This window comes from Epinephelus lanceolatus, chromosome 3 (assembly GCF_041903045.1).
Source record: "Epinephelus lanceolatus isolate andai-2023 chromosome 3, ASM4190304v1, whole genome shotgun sequence".
NCBI classification, from domain to species: domain Eukaryota; kingdom Metazoa; phylum Chordata; class Actinopteri; order Perciformes; family Serranidae; genus Epinephelus; species Epinephelus lanceolatus.
Window position 1 is genome coordinate 17,224,347 of NC_135736.1, and position 12,257 is coordinate 17,236,603.

Below are 12,257 nucleotides of genomic sequence, written 5' to 3' on the forward strand. Positions count from 1 at the left end.
TTTTGGTTTACCACGTTTGAGCCATTTGCATCCTAAGATATAACTAGCTACTAGCCCACTACTGTGACTACTTTATGTCTCTTTAGCTTGTATTTTATTTATCTTATCAGAGTACAAATTAAAAGCGCGCTTAAATTCTTTGCAGCTCTAACTGTGTGGTTTCTAATTCAAACTCTTTGTTCCCACTCAGAGACAAACTCGACCTCAGGGCCTGTGTTACCGCACTGATGACAAATACTCAGATAAATCGAGATATGATTATTTCCCACAGACAAAACGCAATTTCCTGATCAGCCACAATCCCTGTGAGCCGCGTTAAGATGCGCATTCACACTGAGCTGCCAGTTTCCTCCGGAGGACCGAGCAGCTCCGGGGCTGAATTACATGCGCAGTCCTGCCGTGAATCACACATCACCACGGCAACCGGCGTTCACACCGAGTCCCCGTCAGCATCAGTGGGGTCCGATCCCATCCACAGGCGACAGGAGAGCACAGAAAAACACAGTGAGTTTATATTCTCTTCTTTGCATTCATATATTTGTGAGGTCGAAGCCGCTTATTTGTGTGTTAGACGCACGTGTTTGCGGGTGAGGAGAGCCTGTGCCGCTGCGGTATGTCTCCCTATAGGAGAGGTGTTTCTTCACATGACGCGATTAAGTGATGTTAATGCAGGTGATTCATGATTTTTCCTCTGCTGTAGTGAATGAATGGACAGACATCGCGTCTTTATTCGGGTGTTGTGTGGAGCTGTATGTCTTCATTACAGGCTGAAATGCGTTGTAATTTGCGCTGCCTTCACGTTACATAAATTACAATTAAATACGCATCTAATGATTGTCCTCATGGCTCCAGGCTACATTCATTAACTCATTAAACTCAAGCCTCATCATGCAGAAGATGAACAGTGTGACATTTAACATCATAAAAGTGTTTTAAAACGGGCTCCATCTGATGGAATAATATTTCATTCAGATGTATAATTAGATAGAAAATTGGTTTTATCAGCCTTCTGTCTGTTTCCTGTGCCTCTGCTCCATCTCTGACTCCTGGTTAGACAGCATGTATGTCTTGTGGCAGCAGTCTTCAATGCAGCAAGTTCAGATATGCATGACCAGTGAACCCTGAAGAACTTGAGAGGCTCAGGCATAAACAGCCCACTCTTACCTATTCATAACACAGCACATCTTCACCTTTAAAAAGCTGTGTCCTCCCCTGTCCTGTTAGCTGATAAATATATGTCAGGCTGAGGCGATGAATTAAACTGTACAATCATGCCAACATTCTGACAGCAGCATTCTGTTACAGTGGAGGAAATGTGCATTTAAAAAAGATGTCATTTGCAGCTCTCATCTGCTGGACTGGTTTCCTGTCAGCGTGTGGGAACACTGAGTGTTTGACAGCAACACCCGGCTCATTTGTTAATCACAGATTCAGGATGATTCATCATACCCACACTTCCCTCCAAGTGTGGGGAGGAAAAATGGTGGTCAGCACAGATGACCACTTTAGCCACCCACTCACCAAGAACACCAAGTACTCCTGGAGGCTACTTGAGAAATATACTCACTTAAGATCCTTTTTTTTCTCACTTGACAAAAGCTGCTTCGTCTTCATCTTTTACACAGTTTAGAGGTGATAATTTTGCACCAGTGTTCTCTGTTCCGCTGTAATAAAAGTCCAAAATATCCAGAATTAAATTTGATTTAAGGTTTCCACTTATTGACAATATATACTTCCTTTTCAGCAGATAGCAGACGTTGGGTTTGTCCGGCGGCCTTAGCTAATGATCCTATATCTCCTTTATCAAAAGCACATTTCCTGTGCATCAGGGACGTCTCCCGCAGCATAAAAACTGTAGCTCTTTGCCTCCTGGTGAGTGTATCATCATTGTGAGTCACTGGCGTCAGTGGGGCTTGTGGGGTCCTTGGCTGAGGGAAGGTGTTGTGTTGCACTGTGTGAATGAGATAAGTGGATCCTCACCTCTTCCCTCCACATTTAGATGATCATTTGATCGAGGAGAGAAAATAGAATTATTATCAGAGCGGAGAGGCGTTCAGTGCTGTAGTGGTGGCATGTTAGATTTACACGTTGATTCTTAACATTAAGGATAAGTGTTTAGAGAGATGGGGCTGAGATATATGAGATTAGTCATACACAGTGTTTATGAGACGTTTACTTTAGACTGTTGGATGGGATAAACAGGAGGAAAGCAGGCTCCCCTATGAGGATAGCTAACACAGAAGTCTGAAGTCAATAAAATATGCCCCCACTTCGAAAACATAATTATGATTGCACTTACCATAACCTCACAGAATAATCAACTATTAATGGAATACTCTGACATTTTGGGAAATATGCTTATTTGCCTTCTTGCTAAGAGAAGATAGATATCTCATATGTGTATGGAGCTACTGCCTAAAGACAGGAAACATGGGGAAACAGCGAGCCTGGCTCTGTCCAAATGTAACACAATCAACCAATTAGCACCTCTAATACAAAAACTAAAGCCTTAGTTATATTTCCCGGACATGAGCCGACGCAGAATCGTGACAAGGAAACGTTTGAATCTTTTATTCTCTGTGTGAGTTTCTCTTCGCAGCAAGCCGATATTCTCCCAAACAGTAGGGGACACTGTACTGAAACACACATCTAGAGTGTTGTTCTCCATTTTCTTCACCCATTTTGCATTCACATTATTAGAAAGTGTCGGATCTGCACAGACAGGCGTAAACCCACCGCACAGGACCCCCATGAAAGGGCGTATGTGATGGTGTAGCATCACTTCAGCCATGCGGACACTCATGGCCCTCGTGGATGCATCAAGCATAAATCAAGCATTAAGTAAAAACCACGTTGTTTTACAGAGGGTTATGAGTTTTACTCAGGAGCTTGTGTTAACACCTTAGGAAGTGTACATGAACTCGGAGCTCTAAAAGAAAAATCCACTTACAATGACATAAATACCACGATAGGTGGGCGTTCACATGGACTCTTCACATGAAGATGATAAACACGACCCCATTTGAACGCAGCAGATGGCTTGGCTCCAAACAGTTACCAGGCAACCAGCAAAGACTCCAGGAAGTCAGTGCACCCAGCCAGGAAATAATCCAGCACATCACTTACTGTAAACCAACAAATTGCTGTTTGTTATGTATCTATAGTGTGTTATTTGATTTAAAAAGCTAACAAGATAAAGAGTCTACAGCCATGCTAGCAGCCCTGCAAGGCTGTACTTTAGCACAGCAGTGCTTTAAGCTCAATGCTAACATCAAGTATAATGTGTACCATGTTCACCATGTCAGTTTAGTGTGTACATTAGCTAATATTTGCTCATTAACACCAAACACAAAGTACAGCTGAGGCTGACAGGAATGCCATGCATTTTGCAGGTACTTAATCATAAATCAAGTTTTTGAAAAAATACAATTTTTGACCTGATGATCACCAAGGTTGTTACAATTTGTCCTGAGGGAAGCATGAATCTCTACACCAGATTTCATGGCAATCCATCCAATAGTTGGTGAGGTATTTAAGCTGAGATCAAAGTAGTGGACCAACAGACCGACACTGCATCTCAAACTAATTTCTTGCAGTATCAGAAATACTTTTTTAATGTGGTCAGTATTATTCTTGTCCTGTTTTTCCTCATCACACTGTCATCTTCTCCACCTTGCTTCATGTCCTGGCAGGATCCTGGATTTGAGTTACAAGCAGCACTGTCACATTTGGTTACAAAGCACACAGTCTGAGTCAGTCTGACCTCAGCTGTTTGTCCCTGCTCTCCAGATCTGTCCAGGCATTTTCAGCCATGGTGAAGCTAGGCAGCAATCTGTCTGATAAGCTGGAGAAGCAGCTGTCTGCGGACGACGGCTTTGATAACATCCCCCTCATCACACCCCTGGAGGTCAACCAACTCCAGCAGCCATTCGCAGACAAGGTAAGTGCGGCCTATTAGGCCAGTGTTTGTGAGTCTGTTTATATGCCTGCCTACTTGTTTGTTTTTCTCTAAAATGCTCTGTTTCTAAGTTGCACGTCGACCACAACAAACCATATGCCTTACATAGCACTGCAGAAATAGCCAACAGATTACGACTCACTGCAGAACCCATCTGGATAAACACCATTAAAATTCATGTGGGCGTGCTTACCTTCAAGCACAAGCCCCAACTCTGAGACGGCTGTATTTACCTTCCCTTACCTACCGTCCCAGGTTAGGACCTTGGCATTAGCCTGTGCATTGCAAGCACCTCTTTGAATGCATAATGCAAGGAGAAAGCCCTCACAATCATATTTCGGTTGGAGGATGCACTCAGCAGCACAGGATGTTCCACAGGCTGATTAGATGTTGCTGAAAAATTAACATAAAAACACTTTGTAGCTCCCAAATGTGTTTTTAAGGCATCGATTAAAACTGGCTGCTTTTGCAAATGATGCTTGTGTATTTTTAGACATGCAAAACAGCATTTTCAGTGAAAACAGTATCACTGAGCCTGCGCTGAGCACTGGGGACAACATCATCCATCAACCATAATGGAAAACAAATAACAGCTAATTAGTAGTTATTTTGTTTTGTTTTTTTTTTCCTAGAAGAGCCACAATTACAGTGCATTGTTTCTGCTGTAGGTCGTTGTGAAGACGTCAACACAGTATCAGCTGCAGCAGAAGAAGAAGAATAAGCTGTACGTGCCCAATATCAAGAAGCTGAATATCAACTTCTACAGTGATGTTTCGGAGAAAGCCAAGGTACAACCACAACCTGATGTCTGAGAATTGACTTCTGATATAGTTTATCTCCTCTGTTCCATAGAACTCTGTTGTTGTCTTAAAACTATCAAAATCACATTTAGTCGTGCCTTTTTGCAGTCAAAATTAACAATCAACATGCTTTTAGTGTATTAATAACAGTTTTCTATTATGGAAAGGAAACAAAAACATCTTCAGAAATGCTCCTTTTCATCTCAGCTGGCTGGAAGAGCGTGTCACTGTTCGATTGATAACAGCTGGCCAGCTGCCAGAGTGTCAGTGTTAGGGTTAGACCCCAAGGAAGTGCTTCAGGCTTTGTAGTAGCTGAACAGCGGTACTGCAATTTCCGGGGTCCATCATATGTTGCCATTGGGCCCAAAAAGACTTTTTCCATAGACTTACACTGGGGAAAGAAATGTTTGTGACTCAGTGGATACATTTTTTTAAGCGTCACATCCCCCGAAAAAGTTTCACCATCAGGATTTGATTCACTCAGTCCGACATCTACAAGAGCCGAAAGATTAAATCATTTTATTCCCATTCAAGTTAGTGGCACGCTAAACTGGAGGTTAGCTGCTTGGCCCTGCTCGGCCGTGCTCAGCAGCTTTAGGTCTCTGCTGCACCTGCTGTTTGGGCCCAATGATGTGGGAGCAGCGCCGATCATCTGGGTAATTTCATACTGTGGAAAAAGAGCTTTTTTGGCTTCATATACCACTGAGCAACATTCATAGGATGAATGAATGGGGTCCAGTCGCCAATGCTGTATCAAGGTCTCTTAATATCCATGGTTAGGGTATGGTCACGCATGAGCGATATCAACACCAGTGAATATTCACCATTTACTTCCATTCAATGTGGGCAAAGGGGCAAATTAAACATCTGCGTCCAGTGTCCAGCTGTTTCAGGGAAATATTTAGCCCTTTTTAAAGATGAAATTTTATAGTCCCTACTTGTTTTTGTTTTTCTAATTTTTATTTCTTTAACCTTTCTTCAGTAGGAACTAATGAAATTGGGGCTGAGTGCCACAGATGGGGTTGGGAAGCCAGAAAGTATTATGAGGCGGGCTCACTGTTAGTGTTGGTCGTTTCATGGAATTTGTTGGCAATAACAAAAATGTATAGCCGACTTATTCTTCAAGTATTGATAACACTTGTTGCTGAAGTGGTGTATTTGTGTAACGGCTACTGTATGTGTGTATGTCTTCATGTGCGTGTTGTTGCTCAGATCACAGGTCTGATCCTCATAACTTTGGCCTTCCTGACCAGCCTGCTCCTCCTGCTCATGTACAAAGCCATGTGGTATGACCAACTCACCTGCCCAGAGGGTTTCATTCTTAAGGTGAGGAGCAGCATAAACATACACACAAACACACACACGGATGAGGTCCAAGCCATTAAAAAGCTGCTTAGCATTTGTCATTTGGCAGTTTTTGTGGGTTTTCTATGCAGAAAACTGAGGAATGAGGAAAACAGTATGCACCCAAAAACACAAATATACACACACTGATGTATAAATGCAGATTTACATGATTCAGGGCAAGAAAGAAAATCTTAATATCTTGGCCATCATCTTTCCACAGTCTCATCTGTGGATATCACAGACTTCTTATTTCATTATCCAGGACGAAGCAGTCTGTGCGACACCCACTCAGAGGGTACTTACACAGTCTACAATGCAGCTGGCGCTTTGTTTCTCCGCACACCCTCACATCAGTCACTTCTGGAGGATTCTCTGAAAACTGGAGCTAAAAAATTCAAACTCATTATCTCCCAACGACACCTTGGAGGCATCGTGTAGCGAACCAGCGCTGCCACGCCTGTTAGTTAAAGAGGCTGTCTCGCAGAAGAAAATGAGAGAGTGGGAAAGACAGAGGGAGAAGGAGGGAGAGGGAGCTACAGAGCCAGCTTTCTGGTCAGGCAGAGATTGGGACGCCCGCCTGTGAATCGGAGGGGTCTTTAATTAGGGCTGAGCGTGACTAAACTGTGATTAAAGGCTTAACAGTGAGGGGGGAAGCAAGGAAGCGAAGGGGGGGAAGGGGGGACCTTCCGGCAAGGCTTTTGAAGTTTTTGCCGGTTACAGTTGCTTTCAGCATTTTTTCCTGCTAATGCGTTGTTGGAGACATAAAAAGAGGAGTGAGGATGGAGGATGGAGGGAGGCGTAGTCGCTGCTGTGCTTTTGAGAGGTTTGACTCCTCACTGTGAGCGAAGGTCAGGTAGTGGAGCCTTGGACGGGAAACACTCGCGAGGTCAACACAACTCAGTGGGCTCTTTGCAAAACATAACATTAACAGGATGGACACTCAGTTTGTTTGATTTAACTCACACAGATTTTGTCTCGTACACACTGACAATCCTCTAAAACAAGTTAAAGTGTGTTTAAAGATGTTGCAAAGGATGCTTTTATCTTGAGTGAAGGCTTGTACTAATTAAACTTGGCAACTATGGTGTGTAAGTGACATTTGTGGTGTGTACCAGTGATAAACCTATGTTGTACTGTGACACAGACATTTGCTCTCAATTATTTCTCACTGATGGAGAGTTGTAACAGGCCTCACTAGTAAATGTACCATTTTCCCATTTCTCTGTCTGCAGAGAGCAAAAACCACACAATGGCAATTATATAATAATATATAATAATAAATAATTAAAATAATTTAATCTAATCCTATAATTGATAGTAGCTGATTCTAGCTCCCTCCTCTGCCTTGATGCTTGTCGAGGCTTGGATGTCATCATTTTGTCTGGTTAAGTAACAGATGTTGTCTTATTGTAATGTCCTTGATATAATAGTCTTTGTTGTGATGTAATGACACATTTATTTGATCAGCCTTGATTGTCAACACTGCTAATACCAACTGAAAGTACTTGGATTTAACATGATCTCTGAAATGCTTGTTCCAGCTGAAATGTAGTTTCAGGAACGTCTTCCCCAAAGTGCAAAAAGCCACGTTACACTGTGGGATCATTTCCAAGTACTGTGGCCTTTTTGATTATGTTAAGTTTTCACAATTTAGAGATACATCAAAATACCACCACCAACACATCCTGAAAATGTATTTGTGTGCATCATTAACATGTTGATGATTACCCCCTCCTTCAACAAAGACTCAAAAAATAAATGCACACTTTCAGTTTCATGAAATGTAGTTATGAAAGATGCCCTAGACAAGTTTCTTAATTATAATCACACAGTAAATGAATTTCAGGAAGAAAGAAACAGTCTACAGGCATTTTCAGAACAGAGAAACATTTTCATAGTTTTAAGAACCCTTCTTTTGATTGTGCCTGCACCGCAAGAACTAGGAACAATTGTCGTTCATATGATGCCATTTAGAGGTACTTTTTAAGCTCCTGTTTCAGAGTAGGTACTCTCCCAGCACAAGAGGAACCTTGAGTGAAGTAAGTGTACAATGATTGGTCAAACACATGGGCCGATGCACTGCTGGCAACCCCCGTTTTTAAAAACCCATTAGGCATTTAAACAACACAAAACACAAAAAACTCTTAACAAGAAAATGAAGTCCAGGCTTTACTAAGCATATATGCAACAGTGGAGACACAACGTAATTATGACCCGTCAAAGCGAAAGTGACGTTGCCATACCAACTGCAGGCTGACTTACATCATGTCAGTGTTCCTACAGGCAGTGCAAATGCAAACAGAAAAAGGCCCTTGTAGGTTTGCAGTTCTTGAGGGAGCTCCCATGTGGGCAGTTCCTCTCAGGGAGAACTGTTTGGTCCAAAAATGCCTGACATCGCCCTGCTGAGATGAACTTGTGTTGCTCATGTCAGAGTAGTTTTACATCTAAACTGAAACAAACAAAGATGTTTGTCTTTGTGTTGTAACAGCAGAAGCACTGCACCCCGGCAGCTCTGGAGATGTACTACACAGAGCAGCAGCAGCAGGAGGAGCCGGGCGTCCGCGGCGAGCCCAACACCGGCCTGTATGCCGCTCTCAGCCACCTCAACCAGGTCAAGAGGACTGGGCCTGAGCTGCCATCGCCATGGTTACCAGTCATCAGCGCTCTGAAGGAGGCCGAGGTGGCCAAACAAGGCAGTGAGCCGCTGAAAGGAGTGCTGGAGGGAGAGGAGTGAGGGGGCTGACAGAAATGCAGGTGATAGAGGAGGAAATGATGACGGGGAGGCAGCGTAGGTTATTTTTGACTGTGTGTGTTCAATTTTTTTTTTCTTCTTCCCTCGTACAGTCCATTGAATCCCCTGTTTATACTGGTGCTCCAAAACCTTTAAGGTGTCTGTATAACTACTGAAAACAAGTCAGCCATGTAAACCACGCGTTTACTTAACTTCAATACAGAATCTGTTAATACAAGCTAATACCGAAATGTGTGTGTGTGTGTGTGTGTGTGTGTGTGTACTTGTACGTCAATATTTATGAGAACCAATTTCAGTTTTAGACCTTGAGAGTGAGGACTTTCTTGGAAAATGAGGACATTTTGGTCAGTCTTCACCTTCATACACACCTTCAAAGGCCTGTTTGAGAATTCAGACTTAGGTTAAGGTTAGGGTTGGGGTAAGCATTTAGTTGTCATAGTTTAAAGGGACATGCTTTTACTTACTATCTGCAATATATATAATGTTACAATGTCAGATGTTCATATTAAACATGGCCAAATTTTTAAATAATTAGGTTAAGAGTAAGAGTAGGAGGGTAAGAATAATCCCTGTTGCAAGCTGCTACATGTAGCTACATGCTAATGTTAGGAAGATATGTTATCTTGGTTGCTGATGTTATAAATTTCTCCCTGATTTCTGATCACATTTCCGTTAGAACATGTCCGGTTGCAAAGATCTTAGTTTGTACTTGTATTGGGGATTTTTCATTGTAGAAAGTGCCGCTTTACTTCCTTACAGTCATTCCACAGCTGCAATCAGGGTGCAGAGACGTAGAGAGCATAAATGTGAAAGACCTGGAAAAGCTGACCAATCAGAGCAGACTGGGTTTTTCGGAAGGGCGAATAAAGAGACAGGCATTAAAACGTGTTTTAGACAGAGGGTGAACATGGGTGTTTCAGCAAAGATAGTATGAGAAAATAAGCGTTTTTTGGACCATTAAAGCATGTAAACGTGTTCTAGTATAAACCTAAAGTACAGGTATGAACCTGAAAATGAGCATAACAGGTCCTCTTTAAGGTTAGGGTATGAGGGTTGATAATCTCTATAAACAGATTCTGCAAATATTTGCAGAATCTAGAGACAAGGGGACAAGATTTTGGCCTCAGACATGTTATGGTTTCTGTTTGTAGTCCAAGTAGTATTAACCAATCATGTCTGAACAGCAGGTGTGAAGAGGCGAAAGGCATTGACCGAAATTCAATCTCAGAGCCCGTCAGCTATGTCTGAGATGGCTTTATGTTACCTTTTTAAAATTGCAGATATCTGCTTATAGAGAGCCGAAATAACCGGCGCCTGGAAAAAGAAATCTTCACCAAGATCTCCACTGGCTTCATTGCATCAGCCAGAAATATTGGCCTTCGCCCTCAGAGGTTTGTCATTGTCAGACGATAGCCGATTGGTCTGAAATTCGGGGCTAGGGAAAGCAATATTTCAATGAAAGTCCTCACAAGTATACAAGTACAGGGTTTTGTGTGTGTGTGTGTGTGTGTGTGTGGTGAGTTGTTGTGGTTAGAGGCAGGAATGTTATTAAAGTGTTGGAGAATGTGCCTGACTTTTACAGTGTTACCGAGGCATGAGCAATCTCCACCATCTGCATTCAGTGTGTGTGTGTATACACTCATGTAAATACTGTACACTGTAAAGTGCTCACATACATATGAGCGCATATGTGTCATATGCATAGTTGCGTTCGGGTGTGTGCGTATGTGTACTTGTCTGAGAAAGTTTGAGGTGAGAGAAGCGAGGCGAGAGCTCAGAGTGAGAAGTGAAAATAACAAGTTTTTAATGAGATTACTGCGAGTTTCTCCTCATCACGCCGTCTCGTTATCTCGCTGTCTATTCATTTAGTTTCAGAGGGGAATGTATGAAATCATCAGTGAATGTGCTCACGGTTTAAACACTAAGTAGAGGAACTATAATTAGCCATTTTTTTTTATTTATTTTTTTGTCGAAGTGAGTCGATCCTGCATCTTATTATCTGGAGACTAAACTGCGGTTCTGTGTGTGTCTGCCATTAATTCAGAGGAAAGTGTGTTGTAAAGAGACTCACACAGTGGCTTTGGAAAGCATTAAAGTATTAAAAATTAAAAACTACAACCTCTTTGTCATGAAGGGTTATTATCTGTATTGCTAAGCCATTTTAATCTGTTTTAAAGTAAACCTATAACACAATAAAGTGTGCAGTAAGTACATGGGTGTGACAACTTTCTAAAGCCGCTGTACAGCTCTTCATTTGAAGACTCTTATTATCTTAGAGGATGATGTAAGCTAATTACTGTAATTATAGATAACAGTTAAGAGCTTCTATTGTATTACTACAAAAAAAATCTAAATTGAAATAATGCTTTACGTTCATGTGTGGAAAATGACTGTAAAAACTAGGAAATTATTAGTTTTGTTACTACGTTTTGTTTTTGGTTCATGTTGTATTCTGTAATGCCACTGTAAATGAACATGTACAGTAGAACCACAGGGTTGACTCATCATGATCTTACATGAATGTATGAAGTAGCTGCTCTGATCATGCAGTAGACATAATAAGTGCTTATAATGTACTACCTACAAGCTTCTATTGTCTACACATCTTTCTATTTATTTCATTAACAGATCATTTACGTGAGTATTTGGTAAAGTTGTGTCTGTAAATCTTGCTTTATTAAGTATGAAGAGTTCTTTTCCAATGCACTGTACATCCATTTTTAAGGGAAGCTGATATTGTTTTACTTTATCAGACATAATTCAAAATGATCTGACACATCCTGTAATTTGTCCTAATTATCTGCTTATCACTTATTTCGACCTACCTTTTCTCCTTGTCACTTTTTCAAACTATCTTATTTTGGAACAAAACTCTTCGTGTGAGCAGGACGAATGTGAGATCACAGCGCAGCTTGTGCTTTTGGGGTTCAAGTGCCAAACATTTACATCAGGCCCATCTGCTCTGATGTCACTGACTGAACAGAAATAAATGACTGAAGTGTTGAGTTCTCTCATTCACAACCAGCCCCGGTGATTTAGATTCAGTGCCTGTAATGACCTGAATTAATGATTTGCCGTGACTGATGAAATATTGGAGGTTGGATTTAACAGAAACCATTTGTTAGGTGTTTTTCACCATTTTTAATTGAGTCAAAATACATGCATTGGCAACAAAATGTACTTGAGTATCAAAATTAAAAGTTGTTCAGGGGTTTGTAATATTATACATTTTATATTGATGGGATTATTGTCATTAAAGCTGTTACATAGCAATTTAATTTTGCAGCTGGTCGAGTTACAGATCATTTTAACTACATTATAATGATGCTTAATGATGATGAGTTTTATTTGCATCACTAACACATAGGTGACTGTACTTTACAGATGTTGACACAAGCTC

General features: G+C 41.4%; 1 protein-coding gene across 2 annotated transcripts; it reads left to right on the plus strand.

Annotated features, from left to right (window-relative positions):
• The first annotated feature begins 330 nt into the window (after positions 1 to 330).
• On the plus strand, positions 331 to 11,878 carry caly (calcyon neuron-specific vesicular protein). 2 transcript variants are annotated; one of them, XM_033623132.2, is made up of 5 exons: positions 331 to 504; positions 3,790 to 3,940; positions 4,627 to 4,746; positions 5,971 to 6,084; positions 8,594 to 11,878. In XM_033623132.2, the coding sequence occupies exons 2-5, from the start codon at positions 3,812 to 3,814 to the stop codon at positions 8,837 to 8,839; spliced, it is 609 nt and encodes a 202-aa protein (XP_033479023.2). In that variant the 5' UTR covers positions 331 to 504; positions 3,790 to 3,811; the 3' UTR covers positions 8,840 to 11,878. The 2 variants fall into 2 exon arrangements, with proteins under 2 accessions (XP_033479023.2, XP_033479024.2); XM_033623133.2 differs by having other exon boundaries at positions 365 to 504; positions 8,597 to 8,986.
• Positions 11,879 to 12,257: the final 379 nt, after the last annotated feature.